This window comes from Sciurus carolinensis, chromosome 2 (genome assembly GCF_902686445.1).
Source record: "Sciurus carolinensis chromosome 2, mSciCar1.2, whole genome shotgun sequence".
NCBI lineage: Eukaryota > Metazoa > Chordata > Mammalia > Rodentia > Sciuridae > Sciurus > Sciurus carolinensis.
In genome coordinates this window covers 111,948,863-111,971,146 of record NC_062214.1, presented here as the reverse complement: position 1 = coordinate 111,971,146, position 22,284 = coordinate 111,948,863, and the positions used below count along the sequence as shown (strand labels likewise).

General features: G+C 40.8%; 1 protein-coding gene across 5 annotated transcripts; it reads left to right on the top strand.

The window, feature by feature from the left end:
• The first annotated feature begins 1,808 nt into the window (after positions 1–1,808).
• On the top strand, positions 1,809–18,564 carry Knstrn (kinetochore localized astrin (SPAG5) binding protein). 5 transcript variants are annotated; one of them, XM_047540349.1, is made up of 10 exons: positions 1,809–2,017; positions 2,184–2,278; positions 4,945–5,074; positions 5,797–5,844; positions 6,618–6,723; positions 6,900–6,993; positions 8,556–8,611; positions 9,343–9,417; positions 10,496–10,504; positions 17,448–18,564. In XM_047540349.1, exons 1-10 carry the CDS (start codon positions 1,809–1,811, stop codon positions 17,451–17,453), a joined length of 828 nt encoding a protein of 275 aa, XP_047396305.1. In that variant the 3' UTR covers positions 17,454–18,564. The 5 variants fall into 5 exon arrangements, with proteins under 5 accessions (XP_047396305.1, XP_047396306.1, XP_047396303.1 ...); XM_047540350.1 differs by lacking the exon at positions 9,343–9,417; XM_047540347.1 differs by lacking the exon at positions 17,448–18,564 and having other exon boundaries at positions 10,496–11,752.
• The last annotated feature ends 3,720 nt before the right edge of the window (positions 18,565–22,284 follow it).

The following is a 22,284-nucleotide window of genomic DNA, read 5'->3' as shown; positions in this document are numbered from 1 at the left end:
GGAACCTCTCTCTTTATGTCCAAGTAGCTTTCAACCAGATGTTCTACATCTATCTGCTCATCAGGGTTCTTTCTCTGCACCATGGACTATGTCCCTCTGTTATCACACAACCAGGCTGAGAGACCCCTGATCTTATCTGGGATAATAGGCCACAGGGAAGACATGGTGATCCATCTTCATAAGTACAAACACATGAGTAGTTCTGCCTTAGGCTGGCAGGGTAGCTCAGTGCTATATAGCACATGTATAGCATGTATGAAGCCCTGGATTCAATTTCTAGCACATACACACACACCAAAAAAAAAGAAGAGAGAGAGAGAGAGAAGAATAAAAAAGAAAGGGCGACTTTAAATACATCCACGTACCAATAATTTCCAAAAGTAGTCATTCCTTGGTATCCAAAGGGGTTTGGTTCCAGGAACCTCCAATTACCAAGATCCAAGAATGCTCAAGTCCTTTATTTAAAAAAAAAAAAAAAGGCTTAATATTTACATATAACCTATGCAATTCTCCCATATACTTTATAGAATCTCTAGATTACTTACAATGCCTAATAAAGTGTAAATGTTATATTTAATCACTGTATATCTACAACCCAGAATCTCCTCTGAGCTCAAGGCTTATCTCTCCAACTGCCTACCTGACCACTACTCTAGAATGTCTCAAAGGTATTTAGAATTTTCCATGTTCAGAACTAAACTCTTACTTCCCTCCCACATAATAGTGACTCTATCCACACAATTTTTCAGGCCTGGGAGTTATCCTCAGCATCTTCCTCTTTTCTCCCTCCCTTCCCTAAATCTAGCCTGAGACTCTACCTCCCAAAATTGTTGCACATGTGTCTGCTCCATCTCCACCACCAAGACCTAGTGGCCATCATCTCTCACTGAACCATAGCAATATCCTCCCAATTGTCTTCAGACCATTCTCCAGAATGGACTCCATTGAAAGCCAGAGTAAGCTTTTAAAAATATAATTTGGATGATACTCTTCTGCCATAATGCTTCAGTGGCTTCCCTCATTACTCTTAAAATATTTAATCTCCTTATCGTGGTCTATAAATGTTGCCATTCGACATCTCAAGGTTTTTTGTTTTTGTTTTTGTTTATCTGTACTGTTGTTCTGTCTTTTGGAGAATATCTTTTCTCCAGTCCTACAGGAGAAAAACCCATTTTGCCTTGGGACTTTGCACTTCTTCCCATTACCCAATGGCCATGTGATTAACTCCCTCTCATTCTTCCTGAGTTAAACACGACCAGAATCTTCCTTGATTCCCCAATTTACACTAAGCTTCCCTGCTTTTCTCTCATAAAATCTTATACTTTTCCTTCATAGTTTAATCACAATTAAATAAACTCCAAAAGGGCAAAGTCAAGGTCAGTCTGGATATTTGCTCTCCGTCACCCCCAGCAACCCACTTAGAAGAGTGCTCAGTGAATATTTGTCCAAAGAAATGAATGCATGAGCGAGTTTCTTGAATGAGAACTCGGCCCTGATTAGAAGTGACTTTGAATCTCTACTTAAATAAGGATAAGTGCTGATATATTTAGGAGTCCAACTAGGTGCCTTAGGTATTGCTGCCCACAGGCCTTTAGTTTTCATCCAAATAACCTGTGCTCCTGGCGGTAACCCTAACGACCCTAGACCAAATAAATAGGTTTGTGACGTGGACATTAAACGTGGTCACGTTTGCACCTCCTGCCGGGAACCACACCTTGGCTCATTAGCTCCATTCAGGCCTGCCAAGTGCACCCACTTCCCCGCTAGATCCGGGGCTTCCACACCTGTGCTCGAACCTTCCGTACAGCATGGCGGCTCCCAAAGCCGCGGCGCGGGGCAAACTCTTCCGCACAACAGGGTCGCCTACGGAACGTGACCCGCAACCCCGCCCTCCCAGCTCCCGGAAGTTTCCATTTGAAACCGAGGCGGCAGATAAAACCCACTGCGCGGCGGTTGCTGCCGAGCCTCTTCTGGACGACAGCGGACAGGACTACGAGCGGGAGCGGCGGGCGTCTGAGTTCGTCTTTCCCGGGGCTGGGTGTGGGGGCTGATGGGCTGGCGCGGGGTGGAGGCGCTTCTTCCCAGATCCCGAGCCTGGGCTGACCGGGTCGCGCTTTCCCCCCGCTCTCCACCTGCTGGGGCTGGGACCCGGCGCTGGATAATATTCACCTTGCACCTTCCAGGGCCCAGCCGTGCCGCCTCGTTACGATGACCAGTGTGGTTAAGACAGTGTACAGCGCGCAGCCCCCCTCCGTGCCGAGCGGCGGCCTGCCGGCAGGTGGGTATGCACACCATCCCCAACCCTGGTACCGCGGACCCGCCATGGAAGTCCGGCCGGTAGTACAGGGATCTAATTGGTGGTTAGTGATGTGGGGCGCGGAACGGGGAGGCCCTTCAGTCGGCTAGCCCCCTAGATCCAGGTTGTCTGGGTTTATGATGAGAGAGGAAGAACCATGTGGTAGGACCGGTACCCCACCACCACCACCGGTGCTGCTTTCACCAATTAGATTGAAGTTGCTGGTCGTGGTACAATATTGTCATTAAACTAGGATTTAGCTAGGGTATCTTGTTTACATTGATATCTGCACAGTGACTTTCATTAGCCATTTTCAATAAATGTTGAGTGAAGCGAGAGAGAGGGGTCAGGCTTAGCCAGAGTATTTGAGAACCTTGGGAGAAGAGAAAGACATGACTAAAAACATTGTTTTAATTGCTTTCCTGTCTTGCTCTATGTTGTTTTGTTTGTGGTTGAAAGTTATCTCAGGGTCTTCAGTGGTTGAGCTGCCTAATATAGAGATGGTAGCATAGAATAAGCTCCAGACACCAGAAAACCGTTGTGGGAGATTATGATCCCTTCCCAGATGATTCCATGCAGCTGGTTGATAAGCAGTGGCAAGATTGATGTCTGAAGTGAATAGGCTTTTCTCCAAGACTTAAAGGGTTGTTCTCTTTGTCTTGCCTGCTTCAACACCTGAATGATAATCCTGGCATCAACAGGGGCTAGACTTTGCTGGAGGATTGGTCTCCCCACACAGCCCTGCTGTCTTTGGTACAGTGCTGCAGTCTCTGGCCATTTTCCAGACAAGATGCAAATGTTCATTGCTTTCCCTTCCTATTTACATGGAATCGATTTGTTATTATTTCTAACTTATTAATACTTGAGAAGGATAAAATAAATGTTGCCTCAAACCCATTTAATATTTGTTTGTGTTATAAGTATGAAAAATAGAGCTGGAAAAATTAAAAAAAAAAAACAAGACTATAGAGCTGGGCACATGTCTGTAATCCCCGTTACTCAGGAGGCTAGATAGAAGGATCATAAGTTCAAGGGCAGCCTGGACAACTTTGAGAGACCCTATCTCAAAGTAAAAAATTTAAAAAGGCTGTGTATGTAGTTCAGCAGTAGGGTATCCTTGAGTTCAAAACCACATTTGGGTTTGATCCTCAGTACCACAGGAAAAAAAAGAAAAATGAAGTGCGGGTTAGGTGAACATAAAAATATACCCTTAAATGATGTGTTAACCTGAGAAATCATATTTATTCTAAACTGTCAGGCAGCCAGAGTTATTCAGTTTAAATCTTTGTTGTATACAAATAAAAATTTTCCTAAACTCTGCAAACTAGCACTTTGTACTTCATTTCTTCAACCTTACTTAATTGTTGTTATGGCTCTTAACTTAGGTAAAGTTTAAAGGGAACATGTTATAGGGAACAAAATGAAGTTAGTATAATTTAGAAAAGACAGGACTGGGGTATATAGCTTAGTGATAGAGTGCTTTCCCAGCCTGGGCAAGGCTCTGGGTTCACTCCCCAACACCTAAAAAGAAAGGGGTGGTGGGGAGAAGGAAAGGAAAGCCTGTGTGTGTATGTTGTGTGTGTGTGTCAGGGGGGGAGTCTTAAATAAGTTAGTTGAATTTGCTATGGAATATAAATTATAGATAATGTGTGGTGAAGGACTGGCTTAAGGCAATGGGGAATATTCTCTCCTTTGGGAAACAGGTATCTCATGGCGGGACCATATCATGGTTATTTCAACCATGGCCCAGCAAAGAGATCAAAAAGAATCCAAATAGAAGCTGGGCACTGTGGTGCACACCTTTAATCCCAGCAGCTTAGGAGGCTGAGGCAGGTAGATCTCGAGTTCAAAACAGCCTCAGCAAAATCAAAGTGTTAAGCAACTCAGTGAGACCCTGTCTCTAAATAAAATACAAAATAGGGCTGGGGATTTGGCTCAGTGGTTGAGTGCCCCTGAGTTCAATTGCCAGCACCAAAAAAAAAAAAAAAAAAAAAAAAAAAAAAAAATGGGAAACCTCTAAACTTAATAGGATAAACAAAGTAAAAGGGCTGGTAATAGAGATGTCAGCCTGGAAGAAGGAAAGAAGACAGGTGATAGTTTAGAGGTGAAGGGCTATGAAATAGCCCATGAAACTGAAAGTATTTCATTTATACCAACAATAGTACATCTTTTCATACGTGAGATACTCTACTAGACTCAGAGGACACAGAGGTGACTTTTAGGGCAGTTAGGAAAACTTTCTGATGAAAATAAGCAACAGTTAATAGAAAAAGCCATTGGAGTGTTGCTGTAGGAAAATGTGCAGAGTGCTCTAGGAACTGAACAATATGGGACAACCTCATAAGTGTTTGATGACTTCCCAGTGGGATTTTTGCCCTGCTAACTGTGCCTTTCATTTAGCCCACACTTGTGTCAATCTCCACATTAACGTTTATTCCCTTTAACCATTCAGTTTGATGTGTTAAATACACTAAATTATCACATTTAAAGAATTTTAGTTTCTATTGCAAACTAGTCTAGAAGACTTATTCTTTGAAATTAGTCTTCACAAACAAGATTGGCCAGTACTTGGGATGGAATTGTGTGTTATAGGGTTGTAGCTGGTGGGTCATGGTGCTTTGGTTTCTCTCTCTTGTATTTCCTTGCAGATACACAAACTCGACCCACTTCTAAGAGTCTGTTACCTGTTAAGTCCAAAGAAGTCGATGTTTCCAGACATTTTCATTCAGGAGGTTCAGACAATGATATAAAAATCACCAAAGCAAAACGAGAGAATGGGTGAGAGCCGATCATTGATATCCAGGAAAAACCTTTGCCTGTCATGCACAAGGCCCAAGTTTCAATCCCCATAACCGCAAAAGACAAAACAATAAAAAAAAAAAAACCTTGCTGGAAATTGCTCAATACCAAGAATTTAAAAGTAGGGGTTCAGAAGCACCAGGCTCCTGAATGATAACCTGTGGCCAGGGATTCATGTACCCTGAAGCAACACTGACCTATTTGTCAGGGCTCTCTGTGTCAATCTGTTCTGAAGGGAGATAGCAAGAATTATGGAAAGAGGTATTCTTTCCTCTCTCACACTTGCTCTGTGAATACAAATGGTAGTGCCATGGCCAAGCACCAGCCCCGTAGGGCCTATTAGCCCAGGTTGCTGGTCTGAGCAAAGTCCAGCCCCATTGTAGGATGTATATGTGTCCCCTAGCCAGTGTTCTTTCCCTGATTGAGTTCAGTTGACATGAGATAGCCACACTATCTGGAGCATGAGCAGGTCTGTCAGGTTGTTGGGGTAAGCAGGAAGGCAACCTTTCCCTATTGATAATAAATCTTTCTCAATGTGCAACCAAAGGACATAGGCACTTAGGCTCTCAAACCTGACTGTTTGCCTTTGACATAATCTCTGATTCTTTCTTCAGAAACTCAAGCTCTTTGTTCTGACTTGTTTACAACACAGTACAACAGTACTGATTCTCTGATTAATTTCTTTGTTTTTGCTTCTCTAGGCAGATGAAGCCTGCAGAAACTGCCGTCAAGAGGAACATCAGAAAGAGGTGAGCCTCAGGGTAAATGAACCTGGCCATCATTTTAGGGTAATGGGTCACATTCCCAGTTGTATGTCAGAATCACTCATGGGACTTGTTTAATGTATTATGGTCTGGGTAACTGAGAGGAGTTTTCAGGGATAAGACACAGCCAGCTGTGAGAACCATTGTTAGTGTAAGAATCAGTGGTGCTACCATCTTGAGTCTCAGATAAGAGCTTTCTGTGCTCCATGCCGGGACCACTGCTGATGGCCCACCAACAGGAGTTTGGAATAGGTGTGTTTAGTGGCAGTGAAATAATTGTTCAGTGGTGGAAGTAGATGTGGTGGTAAAATCCTGGACCTGTCTCTGTTTCAGTATAGTTTGAAAGTTTTGCAGTCTTGAAAACAGAGATAATAATAAGCTGAAAAGCCCATGCACCTAGGTTCTATTTTTTATCTATTAGGTGGGCATGTCTTTAAAGTTTTGAAGACAAAATACTAGTAAGCAAGAATTTCAAAATAAAGGATTAATATTGATAATGATAACAATGGCTATTAAATGTTTTAATAGCTGGGTTAAACATTATATATAGGTTTTCTTTTTTTATTCACAATAAGATTATGACATGTGAGTGTAATCTTCACTCTAGAAATGAGTACACAGCCTCGGAGGTTATGCAGGTTATATCACTGAGGGTCATATAACACTATGTAATGAAAATGGTTCATACTTGTTTGAGTAACTCTGTAGCCCATACTCAACCCCTTTACATCTTCATATAAGTACAACTGTTGTTGCAGCTACAAACCATTGAGTAAGCAAAAATCAGAGGAAGAGCTCAAGGATAAAAACCAGCTCTTAGAGGCTGTCAACAAGCAGCTGCACCAGAAGTTGACTGAAACTCAGGTAAGAGACCCACCAGATCTCTGTCATCAGCTGCCACTGGGCTATGCATGTGGAATCCTTATGGGTGGGAGCAAGCTTCTGAAGGGCAGAAAGAAGAAGCATAAGCTTTCTTGCCCATGAACCTCAGGCAAAGACCTACCAGAGGACAGTTCCTAATCTATGTGACACTCCAATAGGGAGAGCTGAAGGACCTGACTCAGAAGGTGGAGCTGCTGGAGAAGTTTCAGGACAATTGCTTAGCAATTTTGGAGAGCAAGGGCCTCAACCCAGGTAAGAGACAGCACCTACATGCCTCCCAGTGAGGCAGCACAGGTGCCCTTTGTGAATGGACTTTGGCAGCACAGCATCAGCTGACCCAACTGGTTCAGGAGTTGCTTAGCGAAGCCCTAAAGATTTGTGAGAGCTTCTATTATTATCTGATGTTGATTTTTGCCTGACCAATAGATTTTCACAGGACCATAGAGAGAAGTTTATTTCTCATATCTGAACACTCTGCTATTCATTTGGTGCCAACAGGTATGACCTCACAAACAGACTGAAAAATCATGTTTCTTTGAAGAGAGGTAGAACTTAACTGATGCCTTTATCAGGGGGGAAGTGGGAGAGAGAGAGAATAGTGACTCAAGGGTTCCTAAATCTGGCTAATCAGCAATATAATGGTGATTAATGTGATGCTGACTGATGGGTGTAGGACAGTAGTAGAGCACATGCTTAGGATGTAGGAAGCCTTGGGTTTAATCCCAATACCCCCCAAAAAAGTGACTCCTATTCAGATCCTGTCCCTCGAGTAACAAAGACCAGCCCAGAATCTGCAGCAGAGAAGAGAGTGAAAGAAGGAATTCCCCAAAGACTATAGGATGGCCAGCACAATAGTACATGCCTGTAACCCCTGCTACTCAAGAGGCTAAGAAAAGGACCTGGCATGGTCATGTGCGCCTGTAATCCCAGCGGCTTGGGAGGCTGAGACAGGAGACCTCAGCAACTTAGCAAGGCACTTAGCAACTCAGACCCTATCTCTAAATAAAATATTTTTAAAAGGGCTGGGGAATGTGGCTCAATGGTTAGGTGCCCCTGGGTTCAATCCCTGGTACCAAAAAGAAAGAGGCTAAGACAGAAGGATTGAAAGTTCATTGTCAGCCTGGGCAATTTAGTAAGACTATAGCCGAAAAAAATTTTTATAAAGACTGTAAGACAACCTCAGGCTGAGTTGAGGAGCCAGGAAATACCAGGAAAGGGGCCTTGGCCTCCTTGAACTAAGAAAGGCTAACTTTGAATGGGACTGGTTAAGTTAACCTGTGGGTAGCAGTTCTGGTTTTTTGTTTTGTTTTGGTACTAGGCATTGAACTGAGGGCCTAGGGATTGCTAAGCACATGCTCTACCACTGAGCTACGTCCCAGTTCCATTTAGATAATCTTTATCGTTACCATAAACCTTTTGTATATTTCAAACAGGTGCATGCACTATTGCCAAAAATAATAATTTTTTTAAGACTTGAAAAACTTTTAAGAATAGTTTTTGTGTTGTAAACAAAGCAAAAATCCCATGTACACATTTTTTCTGGTCAAATTTTCCACTGAGTTAAGAAGCATAGAATGAATTTTTGGCTTTTCTCTTTATACAGACCTAAAGGGAAAAGAGGTAAAATACAGCTCTGAAGGGCAGGTATGGGTGACCCTGCCCAAGTGAAAACTCAGGGCAGAAAGTCTAAGAACAGCTACTTAAAGTTCCCTTGGAAATACTCCTCTACTTGTCCATGGAGGGATTTTTGTTTTGTTCCGTTTAAGGTGCAGTTCCCAGGTGTGGCTGACTTTGTTGTATACCATCCCTTTTAGGCAGTGAGACCCTTGCGTCACAGCAGGAACCTACTATGGATCACACGGACTCTATGGTGAGGGCATGAGTGTGAATGGGCAGGGCCATATGACTTTGGGGCCCTGTAGATCTCAGAGGGTCTCTAATATATGCTCAGCAAACCCCAAAAGCAGCCTTCGGTTATCCACAATAATAAAAGAGAGCAATAGAATGTATACTCGGTAGTGTATTTTACCTGAAAGGTAGCTTTGTGCTTACAAATATAAGAAAGTCTGAATTGAAAAGGTATTACTTTAAAACACATAATAGGTTGAACCCATATAGAGAGCTTTCTGATCTCTCTAGTGTACACTTCATCATATTTCTCCCCACTAGTCCTTTACTGAGAACTGTGATTCAGAGGTCCAACCTGCTAAATTTGAACTTGCAGTTTCTTTTTGGTTCTCTCCTTGGAAAAAGAAGGTAATACATTTGAACTTAAAGCCTCTCTACATGCATGATATTTCTCCTGGAAGATCAATTGTCATCTTAGACTCATAGAATATTAGCTGTAGAAGCCTTCCTCAGCTCCTTCAGGCTATTAGTCACCCCTTCTGTGGCTGCCATATTTTGTTGCTAAGGCCTGTGTAGCACAGAGCCCATCACAGAGGAGTAATCTGTATGGTAGACTGAGTTCCTCAGGATCACCCAAGTAGAGAGCTAGGCAGGTGCATTCAGTGCTTAGCAGTTGACAAATGAATGGAAGGGATATTAACCACCATCTAATTCATGTGGAGATTTGTTTATTACATTGTACTTTCCTCTTAGTTGCTGTTAGAAACTTTACAAGATGAATTGAAACTTTTTAATGAAACTGCCAAGAAGCAGATGGAGGAGTTACAGGTGAGGGCAGACATCACCTTGAAGCAGGTGCAGATTGTGTTTTTGTTGTTTTTGTGGTACTGGGAATTGAACCTAGGGGCATTCTATCTCTGGGCTATATTCCCAGCCCCTTTTTAATTTTATTTTGAGATAGGGTCTTACTAAGCTGCTCAGGCTGACCTTAAGCTTGTGATCCTCCTGCTTTCAGCCTCCCAAATTGCTGGAATTACAGATACACACTACTGCCTGTCTTTATTTTAATAAACTATTTTGAAATAATTTTAGATTTTCAGAAAAGTTGGAAACATATTTTGGAAAACTCAATTCCCCTAATAGTAACAGCTTATATCATCATCATACATTTGTCAAAACTAAGAAACCAGCATTGGTAATTCCAGCTACTCAGGAGGCTAAGCCAGGAGGATCACAAATTCAAGGCCAGCCTCTGCAACACAGTGCAAACCTGTCTCAAAATGAAGGCGTAGGGGGAAGGGCTAGAGTGTAGAGTGTAGCTCAGAGGTAGAACACTACTGGGTTCAATTCCCAGTACTTGGCAGGTATCAGGGGGCGGTTGTAAAAAGAAACCAACACTGATAAATAACTGTTAACTACATTCCAAGACTTATTTGGATTTCCTCATTTTTTTTCCCCCACAACTTTCTTTTTCTGTTCCTGTGGATGCTTAAAAATATTCACATCTCCAGGGCATGAGGCAGTGGGCAGCACAGTTAGTTGTTCAAAGTAGACAATTGAGGACCTATGTGAAATCCATGCTCTGAAATTTTGATATCTCAAGAAAGAGACTGGTAGTAAGAAATCCAGACTCTTGGGTCTAGATTGCTTCAGATTGCTTGGGTGAATCTTGGGTTATTACATGAAACTTAGAGAATTTCATTGCTCCAGTTTATATACAGGAGTCTGTAATATAGAGAACAGTTGCTAAAACCAACTCAGATAAACAAAATCCAAGATAGAAAATGCAACATTTGTTGGTCTTCTTCAATGGAATAGAAGTATAATGTTCTGGTGTGGGTATTGTCTTTCCTGTGAGTCAAGAGTTTTAAGTGTGTGTTTTCTTTTGGAATGCCTTTCCTTGCAGGCCTTAAAGGTAAAGTTGAAGATGAAAGAAGAAGAAAGGGTTCGATTCCTAGAACAGCAAACTTTATGTAATGGTCAAGTCAATGATTTTACAACAGCCCTGGAGGAAATGGAGCAGCTATTAGAAATGTAATAAAAGACAAGTGGCCAGATGGCTCCCTGTTGGGGATAAAATTCTCAGAGGAAGTCACTTAAGACATCTTGGCCATGATCTTCTAAGACTTACCATCCCCAAAGTGAAAACAGTTTCTGCAGTAGGATTAAGGGCAGTTTATGCTGGAATAGAGGTTCATCCTTTAAACAGCTTTCCCCACCTTCAGATTGGTCAACTCCCCTGAGTATCACATGTAGATAATGGAGGCCTATAAGAGCAGACCTGGAAGCTTGATTCAACCTTGTAGGCAACAAAGCATTACACCTTTAGAATCAGGAGACTTAAGCAGCTACAGCCAGAGACTAGAAGGTCACATTCAGGTTACAGGAAGAAACCCTTATTTACAGTAGAGCACAGGAGCTCCCTGAGACATCATTAAGGAACTGTGCTGTCCCCTTCTAACTTAGAACACACACTGTCCCATCCTGGTTGGGCTTTTATACATCATTGTAAACTCATGAACTTGAAGTTTCTGGCTTAACAAATGGGGCGGAGGTATAGATAATAATAACACCTGAAACAATACATCTTGGAGCTTTTAATCTAAATCACATCTGTTTTTTTTTTTTGTTTTTTTTTTTAAGTACTACTTTTGAAATAAATATTTATACCAATATTCTGAGGAATGAAAGTAGCTTTGACCTAAATATGTCAACTGAACATTATTATAATAAGTTCAAGATATTTTGATTTACCCAGAATATTTTTCTTCCACTCATTGAGCATTCACTAGCCCTCTGCCTTCCAGGATCCTTGGGTGGTTCCTCCATTTGTAGCAGGGGTGCCAGGCTCCATTCACCTGGCTTGTGGCCGGTCACTGTCAATGTTCTCCTTATATACCTACTTCTTGCCTAGCACAGCTAACCCTGGGCCCAGTCCCTATCCCACATATCATATAGTCCATTGCCCTGAAGTCCACAATAGACTCCCCTCAAGTTTACCAAAGGCACAGTCAAATTTCCTGCTTAATCAAAGTAGGCAGACTTTTTCTTTCAGCCATCTCCTATTCTTTCTGCATCTCCCAATTTCATCCCCCAAATACTCCACTCTTAAGCATCTTTTAAGACTTCCCAGAGCCCCCCAATAAAACCAAGTAAAACTCCACCCTGGCTTAAAGGACTACAATTGCTTGCCCTCACATAGTTGGTTATGTCTCAAATATTTTGAAGAGGGGAATCCATCAATGAGAAAGGCTAAATATTTCCTTCTACCCACTTTCAGGATATTCATAATTTAAAGGATTAGTTACCCACATTTGTAATTGGTATTTCTGACCAAAGAGAGCTTCTTAGTTGAAAGGGGAGGGTGGGACATTCACTTGTGCTATCCTCACTACTTCTTGCCAGGCCTTGCTAGTTTACTCCTAGGAATTTAATTATCTGTATGTTTATCCTGACAAATCCTTCCCAATGTAGAGAACCCTGTTTGCTCATGACCTGATCTCACAAAGGGCTTTGGTCCCAGGCTTCCACTTAGCACTCCTGGCCAGCATTTGTACCTTCTTTCCTTTTCTCCTGTTACCTCTGATCTCTACAAAAGAGGTGTTCTGAGTGCTTAATCTGATCTGGAGCCCATAACTATGCATTACATAAATTTGGCATTTTATTTTGGTGGTACTGGGGATGAAACCAGGGCCTTCCGTATTCTAGGCAAGTGCTCCACCACTGAACTACATCCCCAGCCCCAAATTTAGCAAATGTTGATCTGTACCTTCTATGTTAGATGCTGTGGGAAACAAATGTAGCATCATGTTCCTAACTTCAAAAACCTTTACAGTAGTCTATTTGGGGAAACAAAATATGCAGGTGATACAGGCTATATTACAAAAGGCAATACTTAAATATGGAATTGCGGTGGTGTTGGATCTGATAGTTAACTACAGACTAGTTTGGGGAAGGTTCAATGGAAGAGGTGGACTATGGCTCAACAGAGAATAACATTTGGAGACCAAAAAATTAAGGGGATATCCAGGTGAGTCTTGGGAAACTGGGCAAGAATACAGGTTGGGCTTGTCCAGAGGGTTCTAAATAAGAGGGGATTTTGTCAACCACTTAATTGAGTACTTGCCATATGTGGTACTTGTGTGTGTTCTTTATGTAATACTCATTACACAATACAAGCTAAGTGCTATTAGCCTTTTTATAGTTGAGAATAGGTTCAGATAATTGCCCATGGTCAACCAACAAGTATCAGAACAGGATTTGAGTGCCAGTAGTGGCACACACCTGTAATCCCAGGTATTCAGGAACCTGAGGCAGGAGGATCTAAGTTCAAAGTCAGCCTCAGCAACTTAGCAAGGCCCTGTCTCAAAAAATAAAAAGGGCTGGGAATATACCTCAGTGGTTAAATGCCCCTGGGTTTAATCCCCATCATTAAAAAAAAAAAAAAAATTTAAAAAAAGGGAATAATGGGGATGGGAAGTATGTATTTATGCCAGAAGTTTTGAAGAACCTTGAATGCCAGCTAAGTGAATTTTTATCATCTAGGCCAGAGGTTTCTAGACTAATTAGATCATGGTGCCTTTGGTATCTCCATGATTTTTTATTTGTATATATTTACCTATTTAATTTTTTGCAATACTGGAGATTAAACTTGGCCTCACACATGCTAGGCAAGCACTGAGCTACATCTTCATCCCCAAATTTTGAGACGGATCTTGCTAAATTGCTCAGGTTGGACTCAAACTTGTGATCTTCCTGCCTCAGCCTCCTGAGCCATTGGGATTATAGGTTTGCACCACTGTGCCTGGCTGGCTCTATTCTCTTAATCCTGCTATCATCCACCTTTAACATCAATGCCAGATTCACATTTCTAAAACACTCATGGTATTTGCCTGTTGCTTCTAATTGTGGTTCCAAGACCATGAGCCAGGCGCCCTGGAACATGGCTGCATACTCTCAGAATGCAATAAGATATTCTAATGTTTTGAGTTGCACACAGAGATACTTGACATCTGTTAAGCCCCTGTGAACTATCAACTCAAAGTAGATCAGTAACAATATAAGAGACCATGCTCAATTCCTTTGAACACAAATTAGGAAATGAGGGTGTCCATTCAGCAGTGTCCATCCAGCTTGATTCCAGGGTTTGAGAAATCGAGCAGTGCCCAACATCTATCTAGTAAGTAATTGTAGTTATTTAAAAATGAAGATATATATTTTCTTTAGATTTATGTATATTTTCAAACCGCTACTAAATTTTTAGCAAATACTTATTGTTTGACCTAATCACTTTACACAACTAGTCCAGGCCTAGTAAAGTACTAGGGATGTAGCTCAGTGGTTGAGTGTCCCTAGGTTCAATCCCCAGTACCAAAAAATTCAAAGTAGAACCAGACTTAAAGGAAAAACTAAAACCAGGAGATCAAAAGTGTAGCGCCATGATTGCAAAGGTGTAAAGCAAGTGGAAACAAAAACGGAATTAATTGATGGCATGGGATGTTGAGGGAATTGAATCATTATGTAAAAGTGGGTTTTTTTTGTTGTTTTCCTGGCACTGGAGATTGAACCCAGGGATACTCAACCATTGAGCCCCATATCCAGCCCTTTTTTTTTTTTTTTTTTTTTTTTTTTTTTTGTAATTTTGATACAATCTTGCTAAGCTGCTTAGGTCCTCACTAAACTGTTGAGGCTAGCTTTGAACTTGTTATCCTCCTACCTTAGCTTCCCAAATGGCCAGGATTACAGGCATGTGCCACTGCATCCAGCTATGTAGAAGTTTTGAGTAAGCGTGACAGGAAGAATTGGTTATTAAAATTAGGATGATTTTGCCAGACATGGTGATGCATATTTGTAATCCCAGCTGCTCAAGGGGATCACAAGTTTAATGCTAGCCTGGGTGACTTAGACTGTCTCAAAAATAAAAAAGCCTGGGAATGTAGTTCATTGGTAGGGTGCCCCTGAGTTCAATCTCCAGTGCCACATTAAAAAAAAAAAAAAAAAAAAGTTTCAGTTTGCAACCCATTCCCAGCAGGTGGATCTGGGTTGGAATCCCAGCCTACCTTCTAAACTGGCCTTTGGAGAGTCATTTCTCTCACTCTTAATTAGTTACTAGTAAAGAGAAAATACCTGTCTTGCTGGTTTGTATTATTCCAGGGCCCAGAAAAGATACTCAGATTTTGGTGGTGATACTATTCCAGTTGGGAGCTTAATGTTGGCAAAAGTTTGATTCCCTTTGTAATCGTGTTTTCAATTTTCCCAGCATCCCTTTTCACCCAAAACATACTGCCCTCATTTTTACCATGCCACTGCAAGCATTCAGTTTCCCTCTGAACTGGGAACTATCAACTTTGACTCTTATGTTCATGTTACAGCCACCATTAACATGAACAAGTCGCCCAGGCAAGGTGGCTCATGCCTGTAATCCCTGCCTTAGGAGGCTGAGGCAGGAGGTTCACAAGTTTGAGTCCAGCCTGTGCGACTTAGACCCTGTCTCAAAATAAATGGCTTGGGATGTAACTCAGTGGTAGAGTACTCTGAGTTCAATCCCCAGTACCATCTCTCCCGCCCACAACGACATCAACAAAAGAGCCACCTTTGTATTTGGCAGTGTAAGTCAGCAACAAAGCACTTGCCAAGCTTGCTGGAGATCATGGGTTGATCCACAGCACTGAGGGAACAAAAAAAATTACAGTGCCCCAATTTTTTCCCCCTTGTACTGGGAATTGAACCCAGGGGTACTGTACCACTGAGCTCCATCCTCAGTCCTTTGCATTTTTGATTTTGAGAAAGGGTTTCACTAAATTGCAGTCCTGCTTCAGCCTCGCAAGTTATTGGGATTACACATGGCCACAGTACTTGGGCAATGGCACCTTTTATATATTATTACAGGTTTTTAAAAGAAAAGGCCAGGTACAGTGGTACATACTTATAATCCCAGCACTCAGAAAGCTGAAGCTGGAGAATCACTTGATCCAGGATTTCAGGTCCAGCCTGGGTAACAGAGTAAGACTTCCTCAAAAAAAAAAAAAAAAACAAGAAAAGAAAAGAAATGTACTTAACAAAGTGCATCAACCTTAAGTGCACAGATTGACAAGTTACTGCCCTTGCTTTAGAGACAATCACTGTTCTGACAAATCATTATCCATTATTGCCTTTTCATGAATTTCATCTGTACTAGTCAGCTTTTCATCGCTATAACAAAATAGTTACAGAGGCCTAGCAGGTGTCAAGTATCCCTGTATGTATTCTCAAAAGTTTAGAATATCCCATGGCATCCTGTAAATATACAGCCAGCCACAATGCAGGGTACTTTGGCTCACAGTCTAGGAAACAAAGATGTAAGCAATTGGCATTACTGACATCTTGAGCAGGCAGCCACCATGTTAAGTGGTTAGGCTATTAACTTAGAAAAGGTATATTTTGACTTATGATTCTGGATGTTCCAGTCCAACATCATGTGGCCTCTTCACTTTGGACCTCTGCAAGAATGATGCATAATGACAGGAATAAATGTCACAGCAAAGAGCTCACCTCATGAGCCAGAGGGAAGTAGAAAAGAAAGATCACGAAACCTGGGCCTGACAATCCCTATTGAGAACACATCCCCAGTGATCTAAGGACCCTCTGTAAACCCTCATTTCCTAAATAGTGGTACACTGAGACACACTGGACCTTTCAAGGTCACTCATCCAAACCATAGCATCATAAATGGACTCATACGGTATATACTGGTGTTTGGTTTCTTTAAACTGCATGAATCAATCTATTCTCCAGCTGGTAGATTAATAATGATGTTTCTAAGTTTAGTCTGCCTTGATTTCTTTTGAGACCAAACATGAGCAGAACTGCTCAATCATAATGTAGGTAATTCAAGAAAGTTCCAAAATAAACGTACCTTTTACACCACCCCATCAATGTATGACAGTTGAAGTTTTCATAAATAGATGATAGGATAAATATATGAAAAAAAAATGTTTCCCCTAATGTAACATCTTACATTACTATAGTATCTTTGTAAAAACAAGAAATCAGGTGGCATATCCTGTAATCCCAGCTATTCAGGAGGCTGAAGTAAGATTGCAAATTCAAGGCCAACCTCAGCAATTTCGAATTTAGGAAGACCCTGACTTCCTAAGTTCAGTGGTGAAGTGTGAAGAAAAAAGGAAAAAAATACAATGAGATCACTGGGGCAAACTAGTGTCCAGAAATAATAGACTAACACAGAGTCACTTGATCTATGGCAGTCTCCATTATAATTCAGAAAGGAATTTTTGTTTTTAATTTCTTTTAGTTCCAGGGTCCTCGCACACACATGCTAGATGAGTACTCTACTATTGAGCTCTATCCCAGTCCCTCATTCCTTAGTTGTTTTTCTTTTTCTTTTTTTTTTTTTTTTTTTTCTTGTCGGTTCTTGTCCCTGATGCCAATCCAATAATGAGGACAAGGTTTTGAGAAGAAGAAAAAAGTTTTATTGCTTTGCTAGCAAAGGAGAAACAGTGAACTCCTGTCCCAGAGGCAGTGGGCTTTTAAAGAAGGGATACAAAGATTACACTCCAGCTGTGCCCTGTCAGGAGTTATAATTCATTTGTAGCCTTGAGAGAGAGCCATTTCTTGAATCTGCAGGTGCCAGCCCTGAAGTCTGGATACCTTCATTCTTGTGGTCTCTGAGCCAGAGGACAGATAACTGGGAAGAAAGTTAATCTTGTTTCCCCTGTGGTTAGGGAGGGGGAGAGGAAGAGAAGAAGGAAAAAAAGATGTCAGTTTTAAAAGAAGTCACAGCAGAGCAGCAAGAGTTATATTCAAATATTCAAAGTGGGCCAGTTACACTTTTTTCCTTTTTTTTGTTGTTGTTTTTGCAGGACTGAAGACTGAACCCTGGACCTTGCACTCACACATTAGGAAACATTCTACTGCTGATCTACCCTCCCAGCCCTTTTACAATATTTTATTTTGAGACAGGATCTCGTTAAATTGCTCAGGCTGGCCTCACACTTGAGATTCTCCTGCCTCAGTTTCCTGAGTAATTGGGATTACAGGTGTATGCCTCAAGCTGGAATTTTTTTGTCCATAGTTAACTTGCTTTATTCTGATATACTACTGGAGCCTTTTTATAAGCAACTATAACCCTAAATTGTTTGTTTTCAGGGAGGTTCATGGAGATGATGGGAAGGGGAGGCTCTGACAAATACAGGTTTCTAATAACTGTATTTCAACTGGGTAAGAATTTTCCAAAACTCTTGGGATGAAACTGGTGGTTTTATGAAGGTTTATCTCATCCACAAGCCCAGATTTGCCAGAGCAACAGGGTAGATTGCCAACAGGTTAAAAAAAAAGTGCACAGAGACAGCATGTAAGACTTGTGATTTATTGGGGAGAGTTTACGAGAGATGGGTGACTGCTCCAAGAGTTCAGTAGTGATAGGCTGAGCAGGTAGCACCTCCACCCCTCAGGGACAGCCCCAGTTCACTGTATCTGTCAGGCATCCTTTCCAGAGCACCCTCAGTTTTCTGCCTGTACCTCCTCACAGAAGAGTTTTATATTTAGGTTGCAGTAGCAGATCAACATTAGCACGCTTGTATGACCAACATGCCAAGGAGCAACTGTCCTGATACAAATGCAAGAAAGTTGTTTTCTACAGATAACACCAATTTGCCCTAGTTCCTAGTGTCCATAAGAGAAAGCCAGTGTCCTTTAAGGTTATATGTATCTGAACTTTTCAGCCCAGGCTTACTATCTTAACTTGGCTAGATTTTGGGGGGGAACAAAAAGGAAGCATTCAGATATGGTGTTTTACTATCCCCCTTTTCTTTGGGGATGATACAATGTCTAACCAAGATCAGACAGGACAAGAATTTGTTACATGATGCTGAAGGAACTGATGAAAAAAGTATAGATTATTATGACTTTTTATTTGAAACATTGTGGATTCTTTAATGTCTTGGGTTTTTTATTTGTCTGTTTTTGTGGTACCTGCAATTGAACCCAGGGGTACTCTACTACTGAGTTACATCCCCAGCCTTTTTTATTTTGAGACAGGGTCTCATGAGGTTGCTGAGGCTGACCTGGAATTTACAATCCTCCTGCCTTAGCTTCCTGAGTCACTTGGATTATAGGCTTTTGTTTTTAGCAGTGCTGGGAATCAAACCCAGGGCTTCATGCATATTAGTCTAGCACTCTAACACTCAGGTACATCCCCAACCCCCTTTTAATGTTTTATTTTCCAAACTTAAGGAAATGTTTTTCTTTTAAGTTATTTATATAGCAATCTGATAAAGTATTTTTTGTAAACAAATTTTGAAACATTTACTTTTCTTCTACCTGGTACCTCTAGAATTTGGAAACTATTAGTGAATAATCTTATTTTTATGGCAATTATGTTATTTTCATAAGTTCAATACGAAGGATATAATTGGAAATATTGAGCATTTTACCAAGACTTTGACTAGAATGTTATCTGAAGTCAGCCTCAGTTTGGCTTCCTATCTTTGAAGTTTTATAAAAGGTCAATCTGAGATTCCTTGTCAAATTTCAAAAAAAAATAAAACAAATTTGAAAAGAGCCTGTATAGTTATTATGGCTGCACTTATGCAAATAATCAGGAGACTAGACCTATTTTGCAAACAAATTGATCTTACTACAATTATCGTGATGGAAATGGAAGTGATTATAGAGAGGAAAAAAATCACATTTCAGAAGAAGATTGTCATATACCTGTTATTATATTGTAACCCTGGTCATTGCTTTTGAGTTTTTATGATGTACCTGTAGATTGGATTGGATTCTGAATTCTAGTTTTCTGTAATATCTGGTTACAACTCTCCAACTAAGAATAAAAACCCAATAAGACAAAACTGGACAATTCCATGTAAATTTCAAGAGACAGCCTGTTGTGTTTTGGATATATGGTATCCCCGAAAACCTTCTCTTAATGCAAGAACATTCAAAGGTGAAATGATTAGATTACATGAGCTGTGATCTTATCATTCCATCTTAGTTTGAATGAACTAACTGGACGGTAACTGTAGGCAGGTGGGTGTGACTGGAGGAAATGGGTCACTGGTGCGTGCCCTGGAAGAGCGCAACTTCCCTTTGGCCCCCTTCTCCCTTCCTTCTCCCTGAACCACCCTTCCCTGAGCTAAGCAGCTTTCCCCAAGATGTGCTACCTCACCTTAGGCCCAGAGCAATGGAATTGGTCTTCTAAACTGTAAATCCTAAATAGACTTTCCCTTGTCTTAAGTACTTATCTTGATCACAGAAACAAAAAGCTAACTAAAACAAGCTTTGTCTGATGTGATCACCAGAACACCCAATGCCATAAGCAGAAACAGATGAAAAGCCAGAACGAGAAGTTGACAACTTCACACTGTAGGCAGCTTTTCCCAAGATTTTCACAGTAAGACTCCCTCTCTAGCGCCTCTTGTAATAAGATTCATGTTTATGCTTCCCTCTGTATTTGACAGGATAATACTATGACCAGAATTTCACAAGCAATAGTTTCTATTGGTCACTTACCCGTGTTATCTTCGTTATGTCAAACCCAAATATTTATAGGCCCTAAGTGATCTTTTAATCTACCTAGTATGTGATCTTAGTGACATCCCTGTTGTAACTGTTCAAACTGTACTAGGGGTTTCTTTTACAGAGTTAGTACTCTGTGGTTTAATTTAACCAAGTCCTTGAGTGCTAGATGATACTGTTACTTGCCACCTAAACTAAAGGAATTTGGTAGTTGCTGGTACTTCTTGTTGCACATAAATAAGTACATCAAGTTTGGTGGAGACTTGTGTAAAATTGATGGACAGGTTACTTGGTTAAAACAGGTAGACTCCTTATCTGTTTTATTTCCTGATCTACTTGATTTAAGTTGGTTAGATTCACAGGCACCTTTGCTAAGGAGCTGTGCTAGTAACCTTGCCATTACTATGAAAAAATATCTGAGATGGTAACTTGAAAGAAAGGAAGCTTACTTTGACTCATGGTTCCAGAGGTTTTAGTCCTTGTTTTCTTGGCTTTATTGCTTTGGGCCTGTGGTGGCATAGTACACCACAGCAGGATTTTGTGACAGAGAAGTCCTGTTCACTTCATGGCATTTAACACATGGGCCTTTAGGGAATTTTCAAGATCCAAACTATAGCAAGAGCATACTCCATACTCTTGGTGTCATCCTTGTGACCGTCATAATAGTACTCTTCCTGGTATACTGTTACCCCCTCCAAAATTTTAAATGTTTGCATACAGCCATCTGTTAAAGCAAATGATCTCTCTTCAGTGGGCATGACAAAAACTCAAAGAAATACATAATTATGAGGACACCATCATCCATAAGTGACATGTTGAGACAAGAAGCTTGAAATGATGGTAACTGAGCGTAGTGCTAATGCCCTAAGTCAGGGAATTCTTTTTTTTTTTTTTTTCTTTAGTTGTAGATGGACACAATACCTTTATTTTATTTACTTATTTTTATGTGGTGCTGAGGATCAAACCCAGTGCCTCACGTGTGCTAGGCAAGTGCTCTACCACTGAGTCCCAGCCCCAGCCCAGGGAATTCTTAAACAAAAATTATAAGATCAAATTTGATGGTACAATCCAGTAATCCCAACTACTTGGGAAGCTGAAGCAGGAGGATTATAAATTGGGGCCTGGGCAACTTAGTGAGACCCTGTCTCAAAATTAAAAAAAAAAAAAAAAAAAAAGACTGGGAAATAACTCAGTGGTAGGTGTCATGGTTTCAGTATAAATGACCTTTTGTTGGTTTTGTTTGCAATTGTTAACTGATTAACTAATATCTTTTCCTCTTACACCCTCTGACCTTTGAAATTAAATTTGGACATCTCAAAATGCAGAGAAGATTGCATTTTTGTATAACTTTGGATTAAATTTTCTTTTTTTTTTTTTTTTTTTTAAGTACTTTTGTGTCTATGAGAAATACCAGCCTACAATTTTTACTTGTAATGTTTCTTGTCAGATTTTGGCATATGGGTACTGTTGACCTCATAAAATTAGTTGGCATTATTTCTTCTTTAACTATTTGGAAGAATTTACTAGCCACATAGACCTGGAGTTTCATGGGGTTTTTTGTTTGTTTATTTTATTTTGGGTACCAGGGATTGAACCCAGGGGAACTTAAACCACTGAGCCACATCCCCAGCCCTTTTTAGTTTTTATTTTGTGACAGTCTTACTAAGTCTCACTAAGTTCCTTAGGGCCTCACTAATTTGTTGAGGCTGGCCTCAAATTTGCAATCCTCCTGCCTCAGCCTCCTGAGTTATTGGATTGCAAACATGCACCACTCCACCTAGTCCCAGGAGGAGGGGAGGTTTTTAATTGTGGATTTCAACTTCTTTATATATAGAACTATTCAAATTTTCTTATTGTGTCAATTTTTAGTCTGGTTTGGTACTGGGGATTGAACCCAGGGTCACTCTTATCACCAAGGCCACATCCCTAGCCTTTTTTATTTTTATTTTGAGACAGGTTCTCTCCCTAATTACCCAGACTGACCTCAAACTTGTAATCTTCCGGTCTCAGTCCTCCCACTGAGATTACAGGTGTGTGCCACCACACCTGGCTTTATGTTGTTTTTTTGTTTTTGTTTTTTTTTAAACTGAGGATTGGACCCAGGGGCACTTAACCACTGAGCCACATCCCAACCCTATTTTGTATTTTATTTACAGACAGGGTTTCACTGAGTTGCTT

Coding starts and splice junctions, on each gene's coding strand:
- Knstrn (XM_047540347.1), top strand. CDS start 1,809: ATGGCGGCTCCCAAAGCCGCGGCGCGGGGCAAACTCTTCCGCACAACA. Junction 2,018..2,183: donor CGGGAGCGGCGGGCGTCTGA/GTTCGTCTTTCC, acceptor TGCACCTTCCAG/GGCCCAGCCGTGCCGCCTCG. Junction 9,418..10,495: donor AGCAGATGGAGGAGTTACAG/GTGAGGGCAGAC, acceptor CTTTCCTTGCAG/GCCTTAAAGGTAAAGTTGAA.